Here is a 24,429-nt window from a genome sequence, read left to right on the forward strand (position 1 = left end):
GTAACCAGCCAGAATGCTCTCCATGGTATGTCTGTAGAAGTCTTTGGTGAGATAGTGAATCTCCTGAAGCACCTCACAACGTATCGCCGCTGGCGGGCCTACCGTGGTTGCATCAACATGGAGGCTCCAGGACAGATCCTCGGAGATGTTGACACTCAGGAATTTGATGTTCTTGACCCTCGCCACTACTGAGCCCTCAATGAAGACTGGGTCAGGTTCCCCTGACTTCCTCCTGAAGTTCACAATCATCATTGGTTTTGCTGACTGTACTACCCTTCAACCCTACATTTTGTAATCTCCCAGTTGAATCCTTGAATTTCAGAGATCTACACTGACCGTAATGCCTATTTTAATCCCATCTTCTTGCATAAGCCCCCTCCCCCCCAATCTCCTCAAATAAGTGAAGAATAAAGCTTAATTAGGTTTGCTTGTTATTCCTATGTGTCGGTTGACATTTGCCCTCCTCATGCAAAATTTGTCCATTCAGGGTGTGGTGCTAATTGGCAGCATGGGGATGCTTTTTGACCTGGCGAGAAAACGACCGGAAATTTAAAAAGTCTGCATGCTTTGTTTTGGGACCTTGCTTCCCTCAGAGTGGTAACTCTACTCCTGGCAATACATTCCAGGCACTCACTACTTTTTTTTTTAAACATTACCCCTGATATCTCCCAAAGTTTTCCTCCCTTCACCTTGTACAGATGTCCTCTGGTATTTGCTACTGTCCCTCTGGGGAAAAAGGTGCTGACTATCCACCCTATCTACTCCTTGTAGACTTCCTAAGTCCCCTCTCATCCTTCTACGCTCCAAAGAGAAAAGTCCCAGCTCTGCTAACCTTGCCTCACAAGACCCATTTCCCATTCCAGGCAACATCCTGGTCAATCTCCTCTGCCCCCTCCGTAGCTTCCACGTTCTTTCTGTAATGTGGCAACCAGAAGTGTGGTCTCTCCCGAGTTTTATAGGGCTGATGTTAATGCGCTGCTTCTCCCTCCTTGTAGGCAAGTGAGCACGATATCCTGAAGGCTGTGATTAAATGGGCTGAGCATCAACTGGCAAAACGTCTGGCGGATGAAGGTGAGTTGTGTGCAGGTGTATCGAGAGAGATGAGGACTTGCTGATTGTAACCAGGGGGGAGGGGTTATGGGGTTTATCTGCCGGCTTGTTCTGTCCACTTTGGAATTCTGCTTTAGACCAGTTGTCCATTTGTTGTCACCCCAAGAGATTTAGCTTGATGCCCAAGTTAATAAATACCACCTTTGCAAGGTCTGATCTCCAATCCTAAATGACACCATTATATATTTCTCTTCACCGCCTCAGTACAAATTTGCTCCCCTCCTTTACCGAGGCCAACACTTTATTTTGTTTACTTGAGATTTTCTGCCAGCTCCTTCCTGGTGTCATAGGAAACCTAGGGCAGATCCCACCAAAATGACCAACAAGGCACATTGAGCGAGATTATCGTCACACTTTCAGGGATTACTGATGAGATTTTCTTTAAACAAGAGTATGTTTACATCCTAATGAAGCTGAAAGTTTTGTCTTCCCTTGGCTGATGTTCACACTTAGAATAGATATGGGGTATTCTTTACTGCATTAGTGTCATAGAAACATAGGTGCAGGAGGAGGCCATTTGGGCCTTCAAGCCATGATCATTCAATATGATCATGGCTGATCAGTACCCGGTTCCTGCCTTCTCCCCATACCCCTTGATCCCCTTAGCCACAAGGGCCAAATCTAACCTACTCTTAAATATTGACAAGGAACCGGCCTCAGCTGCTTCCTGTGGCAAAGAATTCCACAGATCCACCGCCCTCTGAGAGAAGAAATTTTTCCTCATCTCAGTCCTAAAAAAACTTCCCCCTTATCCCTAAACTGTGACCCTTGGTTCTAGTTTTTCCCAGCATTGGAAACAACCATCCTGCATCTAGTCTATCTAATCCCTTAAAAATTTTGTTTCTATAAGATCCCCCCCCCCCCTCAATCTTCTAAATTCCAGAGAATACAAGCCTAGCCTATCCAACCTTTCTTCATATGTAAGTCCTTCCATCCCTGGTATCATTCTAGTAAATCTTCTCTGTACCCCCTCCATCGCTGTAATGTTTTCACGATTGGTGACTGTTTGCACCTGCCTTTCTAGACCCTTTCTCCAATCTCACATGCTCCCCCCACCCTTGCCACCTCTACTACTTTGAGACTTAAAACTTAACTTTTCTCTCCCACGCTTTCACTTGCTTGACCTAATCTGTATTTGTATTGCTGTTTTATCTCTGTGTCCTTGTGAAGCACCTTGTGCTCCTTGCATTAAAAGTCCCACAATAATCCGGCTCTTTGGTAATGGCCCAAAGGGCGAATAATCTGATCATTATCTGGTTTGCACATAGTCTAACCACTTAACAGTGAAGAGCTACAGGATAATGTGCACAACATTGTCTCCTCTTGACACCTCATCATTGCGAATGCCCTACAACATTTTAACATCACTGACAATATCCCACAATTGTAAATTGACAACCTTGAAAATAAAATTGTGGGCTGATGCAAAATTTTTATTTCTCCAGCTCTCCCTTAAAGCTTGCTTTACGAGCAGACTATGCGCGGCTTCAGCGGTTCATCAGCTCGAGAAAGGAGGCAACTGTCCGCCATTTTAAGTTGGATCATGGTTATTTACACGTAACCATGCCTCCAGAGCGCAAACCCAATGCAAGAAAAGCTCTGTTCAAACCTCCCTTGACATATTCTTCAAGAAATTTGACTAACTGAAGATCCGTATGTACCTGTTCCGACTTGCGTTAAAGACAGACTTGGGAACGGTAATGATGCATTCCCACAAAGCACTAACCTTTTACTCCCCTGACACAAGATCCATCAATCATTACAAATGAAGGGAGCCATTCCCTCAAAATGCACATCTTTTTGTTTTTGAAAATGATTGTCATTTCACAACTCTCCCAATGGGCTTAGTCGAAAGCAGAATTTGCGGAGACCTGACTCGACTTTTGGAAGAAGGGCCCTGCATTCTCTTGCCCTGCTCACACGGCTCAGAACAGACTATGTGGGTGTGGGTGGCTTCTTTTAAAAATAGTCAACTCAATGATTGTATCTGAAAACTAGTTTGCAGCCAGATTCAATGCATGTTAGAGCTTGTCCTGCGCTGATCATAATTTTGTTTGTTTGCGAAGTATCAGTGTCTGAATTAATAGTTTGGAGTGCACATTGAGCTTGCTTGTACTTGTTAATTTATTTTCATGATTTTTTTTTATTGCACCTTTTACAGAGCAGCGATTCAAAACCTAATTAGCTGCAGTAATTCTTCATCTCATTTTGATTCTAATGGCTGCTCAGTTTTAAGCTGTTCATTTTTCTTTTCTAAGGTTTAATTAGTGCAAAACACTTGACTGAATCTGAAGAAGCCACATTTTATAACAGCCAGAATAAGTTTACAGTAAATTCCTTGCATACGGAGGCTCTTTCTGTTTGACACCCTTCTCCCCACTGGAAAATCCAAATCTGATTTTTTTTTTAAATAATGAGGGGTTCCATATTTTCTAGCCTTAAATTTTGGGTGGGGGGGGGATTTGCATTTCTATGCCACCTTTCACGTCTTTTTGTTGAAAGCACTTTACAGCCCAATGAATAACATTTATAAAAAAAAAAAAAAAAAAAATTGGCAATGTAAGAAATGGTAACTAATCTTGACTGTGGTGTATACCGGCTGTGCAGTGGCCAGATAATCTACTTAATAAAGATTTAATATTGCACTTAGGTTTCATTGAGTTGCTCCTGGCAGCCATCTGAGATGAGAATACTCCCACTGAGTAAATGGCTGGCACCCTGAAAGATTGATATTCATTTAACACATGAGGGAATGTTGCATTAAATTAAAAAAAAGTGTTGGAAATGCTCAGCGGGACCAGTAAAATACTGCCTGAACTGCTGAGTATTTGTAGCACTTTCTTTTTTCTATTTCCGGTATCTGCAGCTCTTTCTGTTCTGAGCCATGTGAGCAGGGCAAGAGAATGCAGGGCCCTTCTTCCAAAAGTCGAGTCAGGTCTCCGCAAATTCTGCTTTCGACTAAGCCCATTGGGAGAGTTGTGAAATGACAATCATTTTCAAAAACAAAAAGATGTGCATTTTGAGGGAATGGCTCCCTTCATTTGTAATGATTGATGGATCTTGTGTCAGGGGAGTAAAAGGTTAGTGCTTTGTGGGAATGCATCATTACCGTTCCCAAGTCTGTCTTTAACGCAAGTCGGAACAGGTACATACGGATCTTCAGTTAGTCAAATTTCTTGAAGGTGTCAAGGGAGATTTGAACAGAGCTTTTCTTGCATTGGGTTTGCGTTCTGGAAGCATGGTTACATGTAAATAACCATGATCCAACTTAAAATGGCAGACAGCTGCCTCCTTTCTTGAGCCGATGAACCACCGAAGCCGCGCATAGTCTGCTGGTAAGTTTGAGTTGTCTGTGATTCAGACGTTCATAATCCGGGGACTGCGTGACAGTAAGTAAGAGTTGTCTGTAAGTTGGACGTTCGTAAACCAGGGTTTGGCTGTATTCCATATCCACATAACTGAATGAAAAAGGACTTTTTTTAAAAACTAAAAATATATTTTATTCACAATAAATTATTTACAAACAAAACCGTTCAAGACCTTTTACCCTCAAAATCAGTCATGTACTTTGTTACATTGTTCTCTCAATACACTTACCACCACTGTGGCACCTTGTCGTTTCCTCCCCCTCAGTCTCAAAAGGACTGACCTATTAAAATCGTGCAGAGCTATTCCCATTCAATGGGAGACTTTGAGCAGAAACTGCCTATGCTGGACTTCCCTTTCCCCTTCACACATTTTTGCTGATAGAAGCCACTTGTATTTGATGGTCTATAGCAACTATAACCAGACTAATAACTGATTTGTAATAGGGATTGCAGTAGGAAATCAAGTAAGGCCTCTTGATATTGCATGTAGAAATAAAATGTGTTAATCTGCCGAGGGCAAGGACTCCCTGGTATTGATATTCCTCCAGTGACAATAAACCATCTCATTCTACACTGAACTGCTTAAAATTACATTTGTTTTTTTTGCATTAAAGAATTGTCAACAGAATTTAAAGTCTCATGTTCATTGTAAGTTCCTAGTACAACTGCAGTGTGTTGTTAAACTGTTAATCCACAGACTGACTCCTTTCTAGCCTGGTTTCTAATTCTGTGTTCTGCATCTCCTCTATCACACTCACTCCACGAAACTTGTACGGGGAAGCACGATTACAGCGCCAGCAGCCCAAGTTCGAATCTGGCACAGTCTGTAAGGAGTTCGTACGTTCTCCCTGTGACCTCTGGGTGCTCCAGTTTCCGCCCACCCTCCAAAACATACAGGGTTGCAGGTTAATTTGGGTGTCAATGGGCGACACAGGGTTAAATGGCTGGAATCGGCGGCTTCTACCGTGCTGTGAATAAAATGTTATTTTTAATTTAAATGTGTGCCATTCTTTGTGCAACTGGAATGAAGTGATCAGCTTCTCTGTCAGTAAGGCTAGGTTGTTGAAGGATGCCAAGTTGAAGCCAAAGTGGAAACGAAAATTGTGGAATATGTGACCCTGCTTAGCAAAATTGTTCCTCAGCTAAAGCTTTTTCCTTTTATTATGTGCCCCAGAGCCCAATTTGTTGAATGGGACTGCTCACAGTGTCAACAAACGTGGGGTGAAGAGACGTGATTTGGACTCGGCACAGCTCCGCGAAATTGTTTGCGACTTGGTGCCACATGTTCGCATTGCTCATATCCTTCCAGCGAAGAGCGAGGCTCTCTCTGATGCTGTAAGTCACCACTTTAACTATTTTAATTATAAACTATTTGGCTCAGCTCAGTCTGTGCCTGTGTTAATATTAGCCTCCTCCTATCTTTGCTTTCCCCTCAACATGCACATCAATTTGAATTGTACCTTGCTGGAAAGTTTTCTTCATTTACTAATTTAAAATGCTTCGGGACTTTGAACTCCACCCCCCCCCCCCCCCTCCTCCAATTTCCCATTTTCTCTGCTTTAAGAACAACAGCTAGCTCCTCTCCACCAATGCTGGAAGTATTTAGCAAGTCAGACATTGGCATTGGAAGAGAAATGGTTAGTATCTTGGGTCAATAGACTTCCATCAGAGGAGATTTCCAGCGTCTAGAGTATTTTGCTTTTGTGCCATATCCCATCTGAAGGTTTGGCATAGCTTGATTGCTTTTGCCTCAGTTAATAAAGCTAAATATATATCCTGCATGCTTTTCAATCAGTTCTTCCACCTTCAGGTTTTTTGGTTTCTGCCGATTTAAAAATTAGACTGTTTATACTGATGGTTTTCATTCTTTTAATCAAAATGTATTACTTCAATCAGAGTCTGTCTATCCATCTGAAGTCCCTTACTATTCATAGTTGTTCTTGAATTTAATCTCTGAGACTTTTGTGTGCTCTCAAATCCCAGCTGATTGTCATTAAACACTGGTTTAGTTTAGAACTGGTTCTAATGTCGAGGACACCACCAACACCTTCTTCCAGTTTGGGGACAGACAGCCACTCACCATTATTTTCTGCATCTTGGCTAATTTTAAATCCATGCCATTAATACTCTTAATCCAAACAGCTCTCATTTAATTAGTGCGTAATTGCAAGTGTGTGCATTTTTCAAGTTAACAGCAAAATATTTAATAAATGGGAACAGAAGACAGTAAACCTAAGCTGTACTGTTACTGGAGGAAAGGAAGGAGGTTTTTTTTTTGGGAGGTGAAATAACTTTCAATATTATTAAACCATAAGACAACGGAACAGAAATAGGCTATTCAGCCCATCATGACTACCCTCCATTTAATCATGAGCTGATCCATTTCCCCACTCAACCCCACTGCTACCTATCTTCTCCCAATAACCTTTAATACCCTGGCTATTTAAGAACCTATCAATCTGTCTTAAAATACATCCAATGACCTGGCCTGTGGCAACAAATTCCACAGATCTACCACCCTTTGGCTTAAGAAATTCCTCTGCGTCTCTGTTCTAAGCTGACGCCCTTAAATCCTGAAGTTGTCTTCTTGTCCTAGACTCTTCCACCGTAGGAAACAACCTTTCTACATCCAATCTGTCCACATCTTTGAATATTTGAAATGTTTCAATAAGATTCCGCCCCACCCCCCCCACCCCCAATCAATTCATTCCAATTCATCGGCAGAGTAGAGGGGCCAAAAGGGCCTGTTTATGTGTGCAATGCACATAGTTTTATCATTGGGTTATCCTGTTGAGTCATTGTTGAGCTGATGTCTGAACTTCAGCCCCACATTTGGATAAATGCCAAGTGTTTGAATAGTGGAAAACTTTGTCCAAGATAATTCAGAAACACGGGGCTCTGCCCTGTTTTGGTGATCTCGACTGCTTTAATGATAGTGGTTTGTGGGAGACTGGAGACCTAACTTGTATTTGGCTTGAGCAAACATGGTTTAGGAAGCTTCACCCTGTTTCTGTTCCTAATTGATATCTAGTGACTGCAGGTGGAAATGTACAAGATGAGTATTGACTGGAAGTAAAGTAGAGCTATTTTGTAGCCTGAAGAGTTGCCAACCATAATCTTAGCTGTATGTTGACAACACAATCATCCACTGAGTTGGAGGTGAGGTTTACATAATACTCTAACAAAGTGCTTGATTTGGACAAGCTACAATAATCTTTGAATAAAAGCTGGGTAACCTTCTACAGAAAAATGTACTAAGTGGAAGATGGTTGCTTTCAAATCAAGCTTGATTGTAGTGTTGTAACTGATGGGCTTGTTTGATGGTGGTGGAGGAAGATGCCATATACACTCGTGTAACAGGCAAGTTTCTGGACCAATTTTTCGGGTCAAATTTGGGGCCTTGGCTTTTACACGGGTCAAACTTTTGACCGCAGTAAGTAACTGCGACGTTCAAGGCGTCGGGAGCTCAGATGGGTGGGCGGCTGGGGTCTAGGAGAGAGTCTGTGGCCAGGGAGTCAGGAGCTCTGGTGGGCGGGGTGAGGATCTGGGTGTCAGGAGCTTGGTCAAGTTGTGATTTTTGGGCTGAAGTCGCACTAGGCACGCAGCAAACAAAAGAAGCACGCTGAGTCGAAATGAGTTGAACCAGCTGACTTTAATAGAACTCTCACACACCCTTAAATCCCTCAGAACCCAATGACGCTTGCAACTCCCAGGACCTTTGAGGTCAGCCCCAAGGCTGTGGGCTTACCCCGCACCGGGAACTCTCACAGTCAGATCTGCCGCAGATTAGCCCGCGATTCTGTGAGCCAGTTGCGTGGGCGAGAGCTGCCACATGACGCCCCCCCCCCCCCCCCCCCACCAAAGAATTGGCGTTAGGAGGTTGGAATCCAACACCTCTTTAGTCTGTTTGAGTGGATGACCTCGTCAGCACAGGGTGTTCCAGGTCTAGGTACACCAGCTTGAGGCAGTCAGTGGTGAAGTTCTCATGGCCACTCACGTCGAGGATCCACGTAGTCCCATTCTGTTGCACCACCTTGCACGGGCCCTAGTTTGGCTGCTGGAGTGGAGTCCGGTGCATGCCCCAGTGGACAAAGATGTAATTACAGTCCCGGAAGCCCTTGGGGACAGAGGAATGTGAAAGGCTATGGCACGAGTGTGGGACCAGGAGCTAGCGTTCCTACCTTCTCTTGGAGTCTTGTGAGCACTGCCGCAGGTGTCTCCTCTATGCCACGGGCTGCTGGCACAAACTTCTGGAACCTTCAGTAGGGCACAGTACACTAACGGCCAAAAATGAGGTTAAGTCTTTCGGAGCCGTGCAGATGCCAAGCAGCGCCAATGGGAGCTTGTCCTCCCAATCTGGGCCTCATAGGTTCTCTATCAGGGCTGACTTCAGGTGTCGGTGGAAACGCTCTACCAGGCCATTGGACTGTGGATGGTAGGCCATGGTGTGGTGTAGCTGGGTCCCAAGTAGCTGTGCCAGTGCCGACCGTAGGTTGGATGTGAACTGTTTTTTTTTCTCTTCTCTCTCCAAAACGTGCAACCCAACTTGCAATGAGGGCTCTGGTGCAGGACTCCATGGACATATCGGCAAACGGTGCAGCTTCTAGCCACCTGGTGAACCTTTCAACCATGTTGAGCAAATACCTTCCCCCCCCGCCCCCCCCCCCCGGAGACTGATGTCCATATGGACGTGCTCAAACCTACTGTGCATCGACTGGAAGGGTTGAAGGGGGGCTTTCACGTGACTTTGCATACCCTGGCCCAGTGCTTGACTGGCTTGCGCAGTCTGTGCAAAGCAAATCTATCTGCTACCATTTGGATGGTTGCCGAATGGACGGGTGGGCCAAATCATGTAGTGTGCTGAAAACGTGACACCTCCAAGCGGTTGGAACGATGGGCCAGGGTTGGCTGGTGGACACGCCACAGAGGAGCTGGCTGCTTGTTGGACCAATGGGGATGTCCTCAAGGCGCAGGCCTGAAACTGCGGTGCGGTAGGCTGGCATTTCTTCATCCATCTGTTGTGCCTCGGGGAGCGCCGCATAGTCCAACCCTGGGACAGGGAATGCACCGAGTGGATAGAGATACGGTCATGACGTTGGTTTTCCCAGAGATGTGGTATTCTCCAAGTCGTATGACAGGTGGTGTTGCTGCTATGTTAATCATGGATCCGACACTTTGGCGAATGTGAAGGTGAGGGGTTTGTGATCTGTGAAGACCATGAACTCCCACCCCTCCAAGAAATATCAAAAGTACGGATGGCAAGGTAGAAGGCTGATGAAGGGGCTGCATTTCAGCTTCGGGGGTCGCAGGTGCCAGCTGAAGAAAGTGAGTGGTTTCTACAGACCCTCAATTAGTTGTTCCAACACACCGCCGACTGCTGAGTTGGACGCAACAACCCTAAGGGCTGTGGGCGTATCCAGCCGCCGGTGTATCGGGAGGGTGGTCCTTGCAAGGGTGGTCCTTGGCCGGTCAAAATCTGCTGCTGACCACCCAGGTGATTTCCTTGATGAAAGTTGATCATGCCCACGAACTCCTGTAGGATCTTGACTGTACTGGGCCTGGCAAACTGGCGTATGGCCTCGACCTTTGCTATCAAAGGAACCACTCCATGCTGGTTAGTGCGGTGCCCAAAGAAATCAGTTGGGCCTGACGGCCCAAACTGGAACTTTGTGGGGTTGATGGCCAGGCTGTATCCACTCAGGCGGTGCAGAGTTGACACAGATGTGCCAAATGCTCTTGGTTGGTACAAGCGGCTGCCGATCAGGATATCACCCAAGTAGATGAACACGAAATCCAAGCCACGTCCCACTGAGTCCATGAGCTGCTGGAACGTCTATGCCGCGTTCTTGAGCCCAAAAGGCTGAATAGGCCAAAGGGAGAGATGAAGGTCATCTTGGGGACATCACTGGGGTACTGATACTGCAGACCAGGTCGAATTTGGAGAATATGTGTGACCCGAGCAAATTGGCCGTGAAGTCCTGAATGTGGAGCACGAGGTAGTGATCAGCTGTGGTGGCATCGTTGAGCATTCTGCATTCGCCGCGCAGCCTCCATCCTCCAGGCAACTTGGGCACCATTTGTAGTGAAGAGGCCCACGTACGGTCTGAGCGCCAGACAATCCCCATCTCCTCTCCATTTTCCTGAACTCCTTGGTGAAGGGGAGTTTGTCAGGTGGGAGCCTGCATGCTTGGGCGTGTCGTGGTGGTCCTTGAGTAGGGATGTGGTGCTGCGCACATGCTCAGGGGCATCTGTGGAGAGCTGTGACATAATAATGGTTGGGAACTCCGCTAGTATTCTGGCATATTAGTTATCTGACAAAGTCACAGAGTCCAGGTGTGAGCTAGTAACTTGGCTTCGCTGAGCTGGAAGGTCTTGGCGCCGTCCCTTGAGGTTCACTAGGAGGCAGTGTGTCTGGAGGAAATCTGCACCCAATAAAGGGTGCAACACGGCTGCCTGTGTAAACGACCAGGTGAACTGTAGTGGGATGGTTTGTGTTGGTAATAGTGAGCACCAGTCCTGACTCCCCGGCACTGGTGTCATGGCTCAAGGGTGGGGGGGGTGGGGGCAAGATGCTAACCTTCGCCTATGTCTGAGGAACTTCGCCCGGAATGTCAGTCCCATAAGTAAAGGAGGCTATCATGATGCATCTGTAGCTATTAGCGACAGCTGGCCCCGGTGTTTCTTGGAAAAGAACAGGGTGGGCAGTAACAATAGGCTCCTGAACCCCATTTTTGTGGTTTAAAAACACCAATGGTCCGAACTGGGGTTTCTCCCTGTTGCAGGCATCACTGGCTTCGTTGGTGGCATGGGGAATGCCTGGGCTTTAGGGCGTGATGCATCAACTTGGTCGATGGAGGCCCCGCCTTGCTGCTTGGTGTGCCACACGATACCTGCACGGGTTGCTACTTTGTTGTCAGTGATGAGGAGGCAAATATCTTGTGGCATCTGCTCAAGCAAGACTTGTTCGAACAGTAAACCTGAATTAAAGCCATCTGTTCGTGCCAGCATCTCGTTCATTAAAGACTGATGGCATGTGGTCTCCTAGGCCATCCATGTGGAGCAACCACACTGCAAGAGAGGCGAAAAGAATGGATCAGGAACACCTTGTTTGTTTCACATCTGTCAACAACTAGTGGCTGGTGTAGGAAGTCGATGATGTGGCCTGCTGTTTCATAGTCGAGTGAACCATCTGAGATAATTTGCCTGCCGTGGAATTGGGCTTTGGCCTGTTCAAACCAGACTTGCGGCTGCAAGGTCCAGAAAGTTGGCAGTTTCAGTGAAACTGCATTCTGTGGGCTTGGGTCAGTCATCGTTGGGTCCAAGTGCAGTTTGGACCGTTGGGGTCACCAATGTAGTCGCACTAGACACACAGCGAGCGAAAGAACCACACAGAGTGGAAAGTGAGTTGAACCAGCTGACTTTAATAGATCTCTTGCGCGCGCTCTTAAATCCTTTGGAACCTGGTGACACTTGCGACTCCCGGGACCTTTATGACGTCAGCTGCCAGGCTGCGGGCTTGCCCTGCACCCAGAGCTCTCTCAGTCAGACCTCCCATGGGCTTGTTCGCCTGTTGTGTGGGTGAGCCGCCACAGAGCCATAAAAGGGTTGGTCTACTACACACGGTATGTGGAAATTGCTCAATTGGCTCCACTCTGCTTGAGAATGCCACTGTCACAATCCGCAACTTGACCATTTGTTGAGACGTCGTAGCCAGATTGACAGGGTCGTGTATTTCTGATTCCAGGCCCAGGGAATGGGTTGCAAGGGAGGGTGAACCTCTCCTCTAATCTTTTGACGAACATGATAATTACTGTAGTCAACAGGAAATCAAAATAATTCTGACCGTGCCCACAGGGGTAAGGGAACAAAATTGCAAGTCAGCAGAATGAAGTGACCAAGGCTCATTCAGTCCCACTTTAAACATTCATTTGTGGGTTTCCTTCCCTTGCATTTATAATACAACTGATTGTTGTACAATAATTGCACGATTCATTTAGACTTGAGATTTAACATTGCGATGGGAAGTACGTATACTGGTAAATTATTGAAGATGTGCGTTGATGTTCCCAAAAGTTTTGCTCTATTTTAACAGCTGTGCCAGTAAACCATGATCAAAGTATCGATTTTGTATTCGAAACACTTAAATCCCTGTTATTTAATTTGGCCAGCGAGCTCACCAAATAAATTTTTTAGTTATATTTTTTTCAACATTATTATTTGGGAGTCTAGTGAGATTTGTAAAACAGATTTTGTAATCAGAAACCCTTAAATGGTTTTTGAGTTTGCAATCAAACAGCCAACTAGATAAAATTGGTGTCTTAATCCCACCAGAAGACATGTACATCCCTATTTTCTGAGTCTGTTGATGTCCTGCTTGGTTAGAGAATTGTACAAGATGCATTGTTTAAAATTTCAACATTAATGCACTTTTGAATGCATATAAATAATATCTTAAGATGTATACTACAGCCTGCCTCTGGAAACTGGATCAAACTAGATCCCTTGAATATATTTTTCCTTTTCCTTCCATGGCAGGAACATTGCCAACCCTCGCTCCATTCAGCCCTGCCACTCTTCTGGTGCCCAGACAATCCAACATTCCGGGCCTGGGGAAACTCTGAAGCATTCCAGGGACTGCAGAGAGGAAAAGTGCCTCAGTCTGCATACCTTAATATATTATGAAACTGGAGCATTGTTCCTTTGGGATTGGTATAATCCTGTGCTTAAAGACATCACTGTTACTTTAATGTGGTAACGTTTGTTTTAGATTTGCAGCAAATGATTTGTACAAGACTGATTTTAGCTCTGAGAGGGTTGCTCTCCCAGGAGTGAAATTAAGGCCTGTGTGTACATCTCAATGTAATGTCAGTGCACTCCAATTTCATGAACAATGTGTCTAATCAGACTGGAGCTGTACAAGATTATAAGAGTGCTCCCTTTTATTTTTAATAATAGCTATGAATTTCCAAAGGCTTTACAATTTGAGTATTTTTCCACATGAAGCTCTCTAGAATCTTTTGCTGCATCATTGCAAGTAGTTTTGTCACGATTGTATTATAGAAGCAAACAAATGCAAGCAAGGTTTGTACCATTTCACACTGTTTGACATGCTGGGTTTCTCCAGCATTGTCTTTTTACAACCAAAGTTGATACCTTCACATTTATTGACACCACCATGTATTTGTGGACTCATTCAACTTGAAGTCTCTCCGTATCCTCCCCTCAATTCACAAGCCCACCTAGTTTTGTGCTATTTGGCTAACTTAGAAGCATTACCATGAGTTCTCTCATCCAAACATTGAAATGTATAGGTATTGAGAGTAGTTGGAACACAAGTACTGATCCCTGTGGACACCAGCTGCAACCCCGGGAGGGTTCCATTTATTCCTGTTCTCAGTTTCCTGTCCGTTTTCAATTTAGCCCACTTTCATTTTATCCCAGTAAATTGCCCAAATCCCGTGTGCTTTAATTTGGTACACTAGCTTCTTCAAAGGCATTCTGTGAGTGATAATCAGTGGATGGTGGTGTTGCAAAAGTGGCCTCCGGAGCATGCATTCCCACATCCGCCATATCTTACAGCCGTCATTCAAAGAAAATAAGTCAAAGGGGGGAAAAAAAAGTAGTTCTCCAGAACACAAAATACCAGAGACAGAATGTCTCCAGTCTCCCAATGTTTACTTAACCAGCACTGGTCTCTTAATTGACCTCTGTATGATCCCATTATTTTACTTTATATAATGTGTACATTAGTTCTGTGTTTGACCTTTTATAAAAGACAGCTTCCTCTCCTCTTGCATGAGTAGTTTCACAAGAAAGTGGCTTGTTATGTGCATTTTCCATCAATCATACTTCAGATTTGTATCGTGGGACAAAATTATGCAGGAAGTGAACAGAAATTTGGGGGGGGAGGGAGATAAAATAAAACCTTGAATTGCTTCAAGAACATGAAATATCTGGGGAAGAATATCGCTTTTCTCTTAATTGACCTTGTCATTCAAAATGCCTGCAGTATAGATGACTGAGAAGCTCTGAGCTTGGTACTTGCATATCATTTTAACATTTAGAAGCAAATAAAAATACTTTGACCTGAATTCTCCTTGAATTATCCAGCAATTTTAAATGGCTAGATTTAGATTCCTATGCAAGATTGCATAGACGTCATGAACAACTGTAACACTGATACTGCTCATGGAACCTCTTTTCTTCAGTATTGAGTTTCCTATTTCCACTAGGAAATGTGCTGTCTTTTCAAAGCTATGCTAACCCAGTGCCGTAACTAATATTAATGTTTCTGTCTCAAACACCATAAGCTGAAAAAAAGATGGTTTGGCTTCTGTTACATTTGCTTCAAGCAAGCTTGCTGTGTGGAAATTGGTTGCTCCATTGTCTTTGTTACAACAGTGCAGTTAGATCTGGCTGATGTTTGAATGGAGAGGAGCAGTTACTAGTAAGAACATAGAAGATAACACCACAGTACAGGCCCTTTGGTCCACTATGTTGTACTGGCATATATATTCCGACTTTAAAAAAAAACTAAACCCCCCCTCCTCATAACATTCTATTTTTCTTTCATCCTTGTGCCTGTGAATAATCTCTTAAATGACCCCATTGTTCCAACCTCCACCACACCGGTAATGCATTCCAGGCACCCCAACTTAGGTGGTGGGGGTGGAATCTTCCTCTTGATATCTTCCCTAAACTTTTCTCCTTTCACTTTGTACAGTTGTCCTTTGGTGTTTGCTGTTCCCACCCTGGGGAAAAGGTGCTGGCTGTCTACCTTATCTATGCCTCTCATAGGTGTCTATTAAGTCACCTCTCAATCTCCTTTGGTCCAAAGGGAAAAGTCCCAACTCCGTTAACCTTTTTATAAGACCTATTTTCCAATCCAGGTAACATCCTGGTCAATCTCCTCTGCCCCCTCTCCATGGCTTCCACATCCTTCCTGTAATGAGGTGACCAGAACTGGCCATAATATTCTATTTGTGTCATTGGATTACCGGAATTAATGTTGTTTTCAGTAATTGGATTAAATTATTTTCAAGAATTGTGTTTAATTTGAAATTGCTTTTTGAATATTTGGATGCCAGGATTATTAACAAACCCAACAGACAGCAGATGTTGGAATCCAGAGGTGGGGGGGGGGTTGGAGAAAAACAAACTGTTGGAGGAACTCAGCAGGTCAGGCGGCTTCTGAGGAGGAGGTAAAGGAAGGGGTCTGTTTCAGATAGAAACCCTGCCTCAGGACAGTGTCTGGAAGGGCGATAGTTAGTGATGTATAGATTTAGATTTCAGATTTATTGTCATAGTACAGACATGACATCAAACACAACCTTGAGATTCTATTTCCTGTGGGCCAGGCAGAATTACCATTTATTGCTAGTGTAAAAAAAATTTGCACTCAGTGTACACATGTCAACGAATAAATATAAATAAACAACTGTGCATTAGAGAGGAAAAATAAATCAATAAAGTGCAAAAAAAATTCCTTAAATTCAAGATTCAATTTATTATCATAGTTATAAAGCTGTCCTATTACATGAGATTCCCTTTTGCCTGCTGCAAGGCAGTTCTTACAGTCAGACTTGCAGTCAAGAGAGAGAGAAAAGCAAAAGAGAGTCACCAAGCGTCTGCACATTTGCCTCCACCGCTTCCGCAGCCCCCACAGCCACACAGAGTCCAGTCCAAACCATCGGCAACTCGAGCTCCAAATCTGAACCTCCGACGTGGTCAGGAACCCCTCAGCACCTCCTCGCTTCCCAGTTTCCCTCCAGCCAGTTCGAACCAGTCTTCCAGCGTGAATCTCCCAACAGCAGTCTCCAGCAGCCCACGGCTTCCGCGGGTTCCTTGCCTAGAGTCTCCCGCAGCCCGCCGCGTGCACTGGTCCTTCACCCGCAGAGCCCTTTCGCTGGTCCACAGCTGTGGTCACCGTCCCCACAGGTCATCGTCCCCACAGGTCATCTTCTCCCTCTGACAGTGCGTGATCTTCCCATTCCTCTGGTGCCCTGTTCTAGTCCTTCGTTTCCCGGACTCTGGAGCCCCTTTTGGCTGCTGCAGATTAATAGGTGCTGCCATCTTGGAGGGAGACCTGTGGTCACAGGATTTCAACTAAAAACCCCCGTTGGCTCCTTCAACGGGCTGCTCAAAGCCTGTTTGGAGCCGACGGCGGTTGACTGGGCAGCTGGAGCCCGCGAGAGCACTACATCTCTGCTCCCCGTGTGTCTGCACCAGCGCTGGTGTTTACAGCATCTCTGGCAGCGCCGCCATCTGGATAAGAATCCCTGATTGAGTTTGTTGTTGAGGAATCTGACGGTGGAGGGGTAGAACCTGGTGGTGCGAGTCTGGTGACACCGATACCTCTTTCCTGATGGTAGTAGTGAGAACAGAGCATGTACTGGATGTGTTAATCCTTGATTGCTGCTGCTCTCCAATGGCAGTGTCCTTGATGGTGGGGAGGGTTTTGCCTATGATGTCCTGGGGTATTGGTGTCCCCGTATCAGACTGTGAGGTAGCCGGTCAGCACACTTTCCACCATACATCTGAAGAAATTTGCCAGGGTTTCTCTGCAAACTCTTGAGGAAGTAGAGGTGCAGACCACGCCATTTATGTGTTGGGTCCAGAAATTATCCTCTGAGATGGTGACTTCCAAGAACTTAAATTTGCTGATCGTGTTATATGGCGAGCTCTCCACTGGCCATCGTGTCGGAGGTGCACCAAAGAAGAGGTAAAAGGACTGCCTAATGAAATTTCTTGGTGCCTGCCCCATTGACCATCGCCTCCAACCGTGCATCTTGGCGCCTCACAGTTAGGCGGGCAGCAACCTCCTTTGAAGAAGACCGCAGAGCCCACCTCACTGACCAAAGACAAAGGAGGAAAAACCCAACACCCAACCCACCAATTTTCCCTTGCAACCGCTGCTACCTTGCCTGCCTGTCCCGCATCGAACTTGTCAGCCTCAAACCCCTCCATAAATCTTCGTCCGCGAAGCCAAGCCAATGACCAGAAATTATCCTCTGAGATGATGACTTCCAAGAACTTAAATTTGCTCACCCTCTCCACTTCTGATCCCTTAGTGATCACTGGATCATATGCCTCTGGTTTTCCCTTCCTGAAGTCAACAACTCGAAGGAGTCATAGTTTTATAGCACAGAAATGGCCCTTTGCCCAGCTCGTCCACACTGTCCAAGTTGTCTACCCAATCTAGTCCCATTTGCCTGTGTTTGGCCCGTATCCCCCTAAAACTTTACTGTCCATGTCTTTTAAACATTACAATTGACTCTGCAACTTCTGGCAGCTCGTTTCACATACTTGCCACCCCTGTGGATGAGGTGGTTCCTTGGGTCCCTTTTAAATCTTATCCTTGTCACCTAAAATATGTAGTTTAAGACTCCCCTGCCTGAGGAAAATGGAGAATATTTACCCTAGCTATGCCCCTCCTGATTTTATAAACCTTTATAGAATCTCACCCCTTACTTGAGTCAGCCCATCCAATCTTGTAGCTCAATCCCTCCAGTCCAGGCAACTCTGATGAGTCTTTTCTCCACCCTTTCCACCTTAATGATATGCATCCTATAGCTGGTCACCTTGGAATTCTTCACCCTGAATTGCTGTGGAAGCTGTTGAACATTAGAAGCTGAGTTGGGCAGAATTTGCCCTGGCGGGCATGGGAAACTGGCAGGAAAGTGAGTTGAGGTCAAAATCCAATTGGCCGTGATTTTGTGGAGGGTCAAAGTGTAGGTTCAAGGGATGGATTTATTAGAGTTGCAGAGGAGATTCACCAGAATGTTGCCTTGGACAAATTGTTTCAATCATGTCGAGGGACAAGGTCAGTTTTTCCTGGACTGTAGGCAGTTAAAAGGGGCTGATAGTGTTTGTACATTGACGATGAGGGGTAAGTGTGAGTGGCGAGTCACTGACAACATTATAGACAAACCCTTGAATCAACCAGGGATAGAAGGCTATGAATCAAGTGATGGAAGATGGGATTAATACATGGGTTAGCATAGAACTACTCTTTGCAGATGATGCCGCTTTAGTTGCCCATTCAGAGCCAGCTCTCCAGCGCTTGACGTCCTGTTTTGCGGAAACTGCCAAAATGTTTGGCCTGGAAGTCAGCCTGAAGAAAACTGAAGTCCTCCATCAGCCATGACCACCAGCCCCCCCACATCTCCATCGGGCACACAGAACTCAAAACGGTCAACCAGTTTACCTACCTCGGCTGCACCATTTCATCTGATGCAAGGATCGACAAAGAGATAAACAACAGACTCGCCAAGGCAAATAGTGCCTTTGGAAGACTACACAAAAGAGTCTGGAAAAACAACCACCTGAAGAAACACACAAAGATCAGCATGTCCAGAGCCGTTGTCATACCCACGCTCCTGTTCGGCTCCGAATCATGGGTCCTCTACCGGCATCACCTACGACTCCTAGAACGTTTCCATCAGCGCTGACTCCGCTCCATCCTCAACATTCATTAGAATGACTTCATCACCAACATCGAAGTTGCAGAGTCCGCAAGCATCGAATCCATGCTGCTGAAGACCCAACTGCGCTGGGTGGGTCACGTCTCCAGAATGGAGGACCATCGCCTTCCCAAGATCGTGTTCTATGGCGAACTCTCCACTGGCTACCGAGACAGAGGTGCACCAAAGAAGAGGTACAAGGACTGCTTAAAGAAATCTCTTGGTGCCTGCCCCATTGACCACCGCCAGTGGGCTGATCTCGCCTCCAACCGTGCATCTTGGCGCCTCACAGTTCGATGGGCAGCAACCTCCTTTGAAGAAGACCGCAGAGCCCACCTCACTGACAAAAGACAAAAACCCAACACCAACCCCAACCAACCAATTTTCCCTTGCAACCGTGCTTGCCTGTCCCGCATCAGACTTGTCAGTCACCGGAGGAGTCACGCGATGGAGTAGTGGCCGGACGGTGAACTCCAGCCCTCTCCAGAAAAGTCGGGAAAAACAAGAGAAAACACAAAGGCACAGAAATAAAAGTTACAGAAAAGTGAGTATAAAGGTGGAAAGAAGATGGCGACAAAAAAAAAAAAAAAAAAAGAAAAGTCGAAAGCAACGGTAAGAAGAGAGGAAGAGAAGACAAAGGAGGAAAAAGGTGAAGGCCTTACCTGTCCGAAGAGGCCCGCTGCGGAGAGAGAAACCCGCTCCCTCAGGTCGGTAAATAATGGACTACAAAAATGGCTCGCAGAGCCGAGTAAAAGTGCGCAACCGCGCATGCGCGAAGTTTCGCGCATGCGCGATGCGAATGAAAAAAAACACACCGACGGGAGGGGGGACCAGCTGGGGAGTCGATCTCCACAGCCGGCAACGACAGCTGCAGAACACCTGCAGCAAGAAGAGACCACAGAAGACAACAGAAACAAGAAAGAAGAGGAGGAAAGGGCAACAAAGAAACAACAGATGGCCAACCCAGAGGAAGAAGAAGAGGAAGAGTATGGTGAAATAGAAGAAGAAAAGAGAGGCAAGGTAAAGGATATACTTGCTCTTATTAGAGGATACATGGAATCATTTAAAGAATGGCAAACACAGGAATTTAAGGATTTAAGAAAAAGAATAAACAACACAGAAGAGAAAATAAATAAAATGGAGATGACCTTAACAGAAATGGGAAAGAAAATGGACAAGATGGAAGAGCGGGCAGTAGCAGCAGAAATGGAGGTAGAAGACTTAAAAAAGAAATTGGAGAAATCTAATAAAAAAAACTAAAGAGACACAAGAACTACTAGCTCAAAAAATAGATACAATGGAAAACCATAACAGAAGAAATAACATAAAGATAGTGGGCCTTAAGGAAGATGAAGAAGGCAAGAATATGAGGGAGTTTATAAAAGAGTGGATCCCTAAGACCCTAGGATGTCCAGAACTACAGCAAGAATTGGAAATAGAAAGGGCACATAGAGTATTGGCCTCTAAACCACAACCACAACAAAAACCAAGATCTATTGTAGTAAAATTCCTAAGATATACTACAAGAGAAAAGGTACTGGAGAAGACAATGGAAAAAGTAAGAGAGGGCAACAAACCACTGGAGTATAAAGGGCAAAAAATCTTCATTTATCCAGATATAAGTTTTGAACTCCTAAAGAAGAGAAAAGAGTTCAATACAGCAAAGGCGATTTTATGGAAGAAAGGGTATAAATTTATACTAAAGCATCCAGCGGTATTGAAAATATTTATTCCAGGACAACAAAACAGACTATTCTCGGATCCAGAAGAAGCACGAAAATTTGCAGAACAATTACAAAAATAGACTGAGGGAGGAAGACGGGTAATGAGAGTTAAGATGATCACAAGTGATATGTATGTGGGTAAAGACAAAAATAGACTGAGGGATGAAGACGGGTAATGAGAGTAAAAATGATCACGATTGATATGTATGCGGGTAAAGAGGTATAAGAGTGAATAGAGACAAGGAGCATACGTGAATGTATCTGTACTTAGAGGAAAATATAGATAGTATAGACAAGAATTAATAAGGGAAGGTAATGGAATAGAGAGAATAAGGAGGGAATTAAAAGAGTGACCTTTGTGACATATGAAAAGTGAAATCTTTTCTGGGGGAGGCGGGGTGGGGGGAAATAGCGGTCACTGCAAAATCAGTTGACGCTTGCGAGTGGATTCGCAAATCCAAATGGAGAGGGGAGATGTGGTTGTCCGACAAGGGATAAAGGACAACTCAGGAGGTGAATGGGAGATTGGGAATAAATAAGATAGAAATAGGAGAATAAGGAAAATGTTGGATGTTGTAGGAATGTTGTCTTATAAAGAGTTGAAAATAAGAAAACAGAAATGGAAAAGGAGGAAAGGTAATGATGGAAAAACGGAAAGAGAAGATAAACAAAATATAAAAGGGCTACGCTGAACTATATGTCTTTAAATATTAATGGAATACATAACCAAATTAAAAGGAATAAACTACCAAATTTAAATGAATAAATGTATTCCATTAGAAAAAATAACATATTGGTTAAGAAATAATATTGAAATATTCGAACAAGTATAGGAGCCTTACATTAAATACAATAGCGAAAACCTACCGGGGACAAACATTACCTAAGTTGATGGAAGGAGAAGGAAAGAAAAGAATGGACTCAGTAGAATTTCTGGTGTAATTTTGTTGAATGACAACATTGTCTGACTGGATTAATGCAACCTAGATTGTATACCTAAAATGGATGAGAGGGGGGGTGGGGGGGTGGTTTGGGAGGAAAGGGGGGGGGGAGAAAAAGTCACTGTATATGTGTGAAAAAGAAATTGTGTATATCATGGCTAATGTGATTTATGGTGTGAAAAATAAAAAAAAATTAAAAAAAAAAAAAAAAAAGACTTGTCAGTCACCAACGAGCCTGCAGCAGACATGGACGTACACAAATCTTCGTCTGCGAAGCCAAGCCAAAGAAAGGAGAAGCATAGATGTGGTGGACACAATGGCCTGTTTCATGCTTTATATGGACCTACTCCTACTACTTGTTCTTATTCTTGTTGAGGTTTTACCGACTTTTGATTCTTGATTTGGGGTAGCACATGCAATTTTGGACTGTGTGCCTAAAAGGGGAAAGGATATTCAGGCTTTGGTCATCGAGACCTTCTGAGGGATTTGAACTTTCTCTTCCTGCTGCTGAGTCTAGACGCGAAGGTAGGTGCTGAAGAAAGAAGATGGGCCATTTAGGACAGATACTCTATCCTAGTCCTGTTTCTGTGTAATTACAGCTTTCACCAAGTTAAACATGGCTAATCATTGCGAAGCTTCCTTGCAGCAAAGAGCAAGTCAGTAACCTGACCTAAAGCCCAGACATTTTGAACTGTTCCCTTCCCATAGCTGAAACTTCTGTGACAGCGCCACAGGACAAACCTTTGAGTGCAAATGAGAATGGTGTACCGGTTGACTCCAGTTTACATTTAATTAAAATCTACGCTATTGTTTCTTGTGTACTTGTCAGGATGACACACCATTTTTGTCTTGCAGATGAAGAGAGCGCTGATCAGCTCTCCTCCATCGGACATGCTACCACCTGCAGAGGGCAGGAAATCCAGGGCATGGTTTTGCCTCAAGGCTTCTGGTATCGGTGCAAGACCCCGCCTGTTTTCCCCATACATTGAGGAGGCCAAGGTAATTTGACACGGCCACTTGCTATACAGTAAAACTCTCTGTATCCGGCTCCGATGGGGATTGGTAGATGCCGGATAAGTATTTGCCGGTTGCTTGAGGTTGCACGTTGCATGACTGGCAAATTAACCGCGAGGGACGCCAATTTTAAACGTCTGTATTTTTTTTAACCTGTTTATTTTCCCCAATTTTTTTATTTGCCTGTTGCTTGAATTCTGTTGGAGAATGCAGCCGTGTAAAACACTGCAGATCTGCACCTTCAGAGTCGAGAATTTGCTGGGGTGGGGTGGGGGGGGGGGGGGGGGGGTAAGCGTCGCATAATGCTAATGGGTAAACGGTTTCTGCTATCCAGCCTCATTACAGACTGGATGCATTAAAAGACAGTAAATAAAGCTCTGGGTTCATCCCACCTCACTTTCCCGCTTGTCAACTCTGATTTGATGCAAGCAAATTGGTGGTGGGTTCTGTGGATCCTACGCCTCAGGATTAATCTATGTGCAGATTTATTTTGCCCTTTGTAAGTGTGTCCATTTTCTCAGGGCTCTGTTATTGTTTATATTAGAACCATAGAACACTGCAGCACAGAAATGGGCCCTTTGAACCTTCTAGTCCGTGCCAAACTATTTTTATACCTAGTCCTAACGACCGGACCATAGGCCCTCTCTTAAATGTTGAAAGAGAACCAACATCTACCATTTCTGCTGGCACACTCACGACCCTCTGTAATTCCATTAATGTTCCCTTTCAACATTTCACCTTTCACAGTACCCATGTCCTCATTCTTGTCTCATCTGACATCAGTGGGAAAAGCCTGCTTATGTTTACTCTATTTATACCCCTAATTTTGAATGCCTCTATCAAATGTCCCCCTCGTTCTCTGAACCTTCAGGGAATAATGTCCTAACCTATTCGATTTACTCCTGGCAACTTCTGGCATTTTCTCTGCACTCTTCAATATTATTGATGGCTTCCCATAGGTAGGTAACCAAAGCTGCATACAATCCTCCAAATTTGGCTTCACTAATGTCTTGTATGACTTAAAAATAACATCTCACCTCTTAGATTGGAAAATAAGTTTTATGAGGCCAGGATAGCAAAGCTGGGACTTTTTTCTTTGGGCCATAGAAGGATGAGAGGAGACTTAATAGAGGTCTATGAGATAATGAGGGGCATAAATAGGGTGGACAGTCAGCGCCTGTTTCCCAAGGCTGGAATGGCAAACACCAGAGGAAATGTGTACAAAGTGAAGGGAGAGAAGTTAGGAACGACATCCAGGGTAAGTTTTTTTTTAAACACAGTGTTGTGGGTGCCTGAAATGCCTTGCCAGGGATGGTGGTAGAGGCTCAAACATTAGGGGCATTTAAGAGAGACTCTTGGATAGGCACATGGCTGGAAGAAAAATAGAGGGTTTCGGGGTAGGGAGGGTTTAGTACTTTTAGTTTAGGAAGGAATAAACATATGGGTCAGCGCAACATCGAGGGCCTTCACTGTGCTGTAGTGTTCTATATTCTAGTCTGTTCTGTTCTTCAAAGGCTAATATAACAAAATCTATCTTCACAACTCTATCTCCTTGTGGCGCCACTCAAGGAATTGTGTATCTTTATTCCCAGTTTCTTCTGTTCTCCTGCATCCACGGTACCCTATCATTTACTGTGAAAGTCCTATCCTGGTATGTCTTCCCTAAGTTCCACACTTTGCATTCCATCTGCTATTTTGCAGCCCATTTTTTCCAGCTGGTCCAGATCTCACTGTAAGCTTCGAATACCTTCCTCACTGTCCACTCCACCCCTCCCGCACCCCCCCCCCCCCCCACCAAATCTTGTGTCAT

The 24,429-nt window shown here is 44.7% G+C and overlaps 1 protein-coding gene across 5 annotated transcripts in view; it reads left to right on the forward strand.

Moving 5' to 3' along the window:
- Positions 1-24,429, forward strand: part of LOC138748521 (BTB/POZ domain-containing protein 7-like) — a 77,263-nt gene that overhangs the window by 29,322 nt on the left and 23,512 nt on the right. For 4 of the 5 annotated variants that reach the window (XM_069908870.1, XM_069908872.1, XM_069908869.1 and 1 more), the window contains 3 exons: positions 996-1,071; positions 5,653-5,813; positions 22,461-22,604. In XM_069908870.1, coding sequence (XP_069764971.1) covers positions 996-1,071; positions 5,653-5,813; positions 22,461-22,604 — 381 coding nt within the window. Of the gene's footprint in view, positions 1-995; positions 1,072-5,652; positions 5,814-13,013; positions 15,523-22,460; positions 22,605-24,429 lie in introns of those variants that run through there. The other variant, XM_069908873.1, reaches the window with a different exon arrangement.

The sequence above is a fragment of the Narcine bancroftii genome, chromosome 13, assembly GCF_036971445.1.
Source record: "Narcine bancroftii isolate sNarBan1 chromosome 13, sNarBan1.hap1, whole genome shotgun sequence".
Taxonomy (NCBI): domain Eukaryota; kingdom Metazoa; phylum Chordata; class Chondrichthyes; order Torpediniformes; family Narcinidae; genus Narcine; species Narcine bancroftii.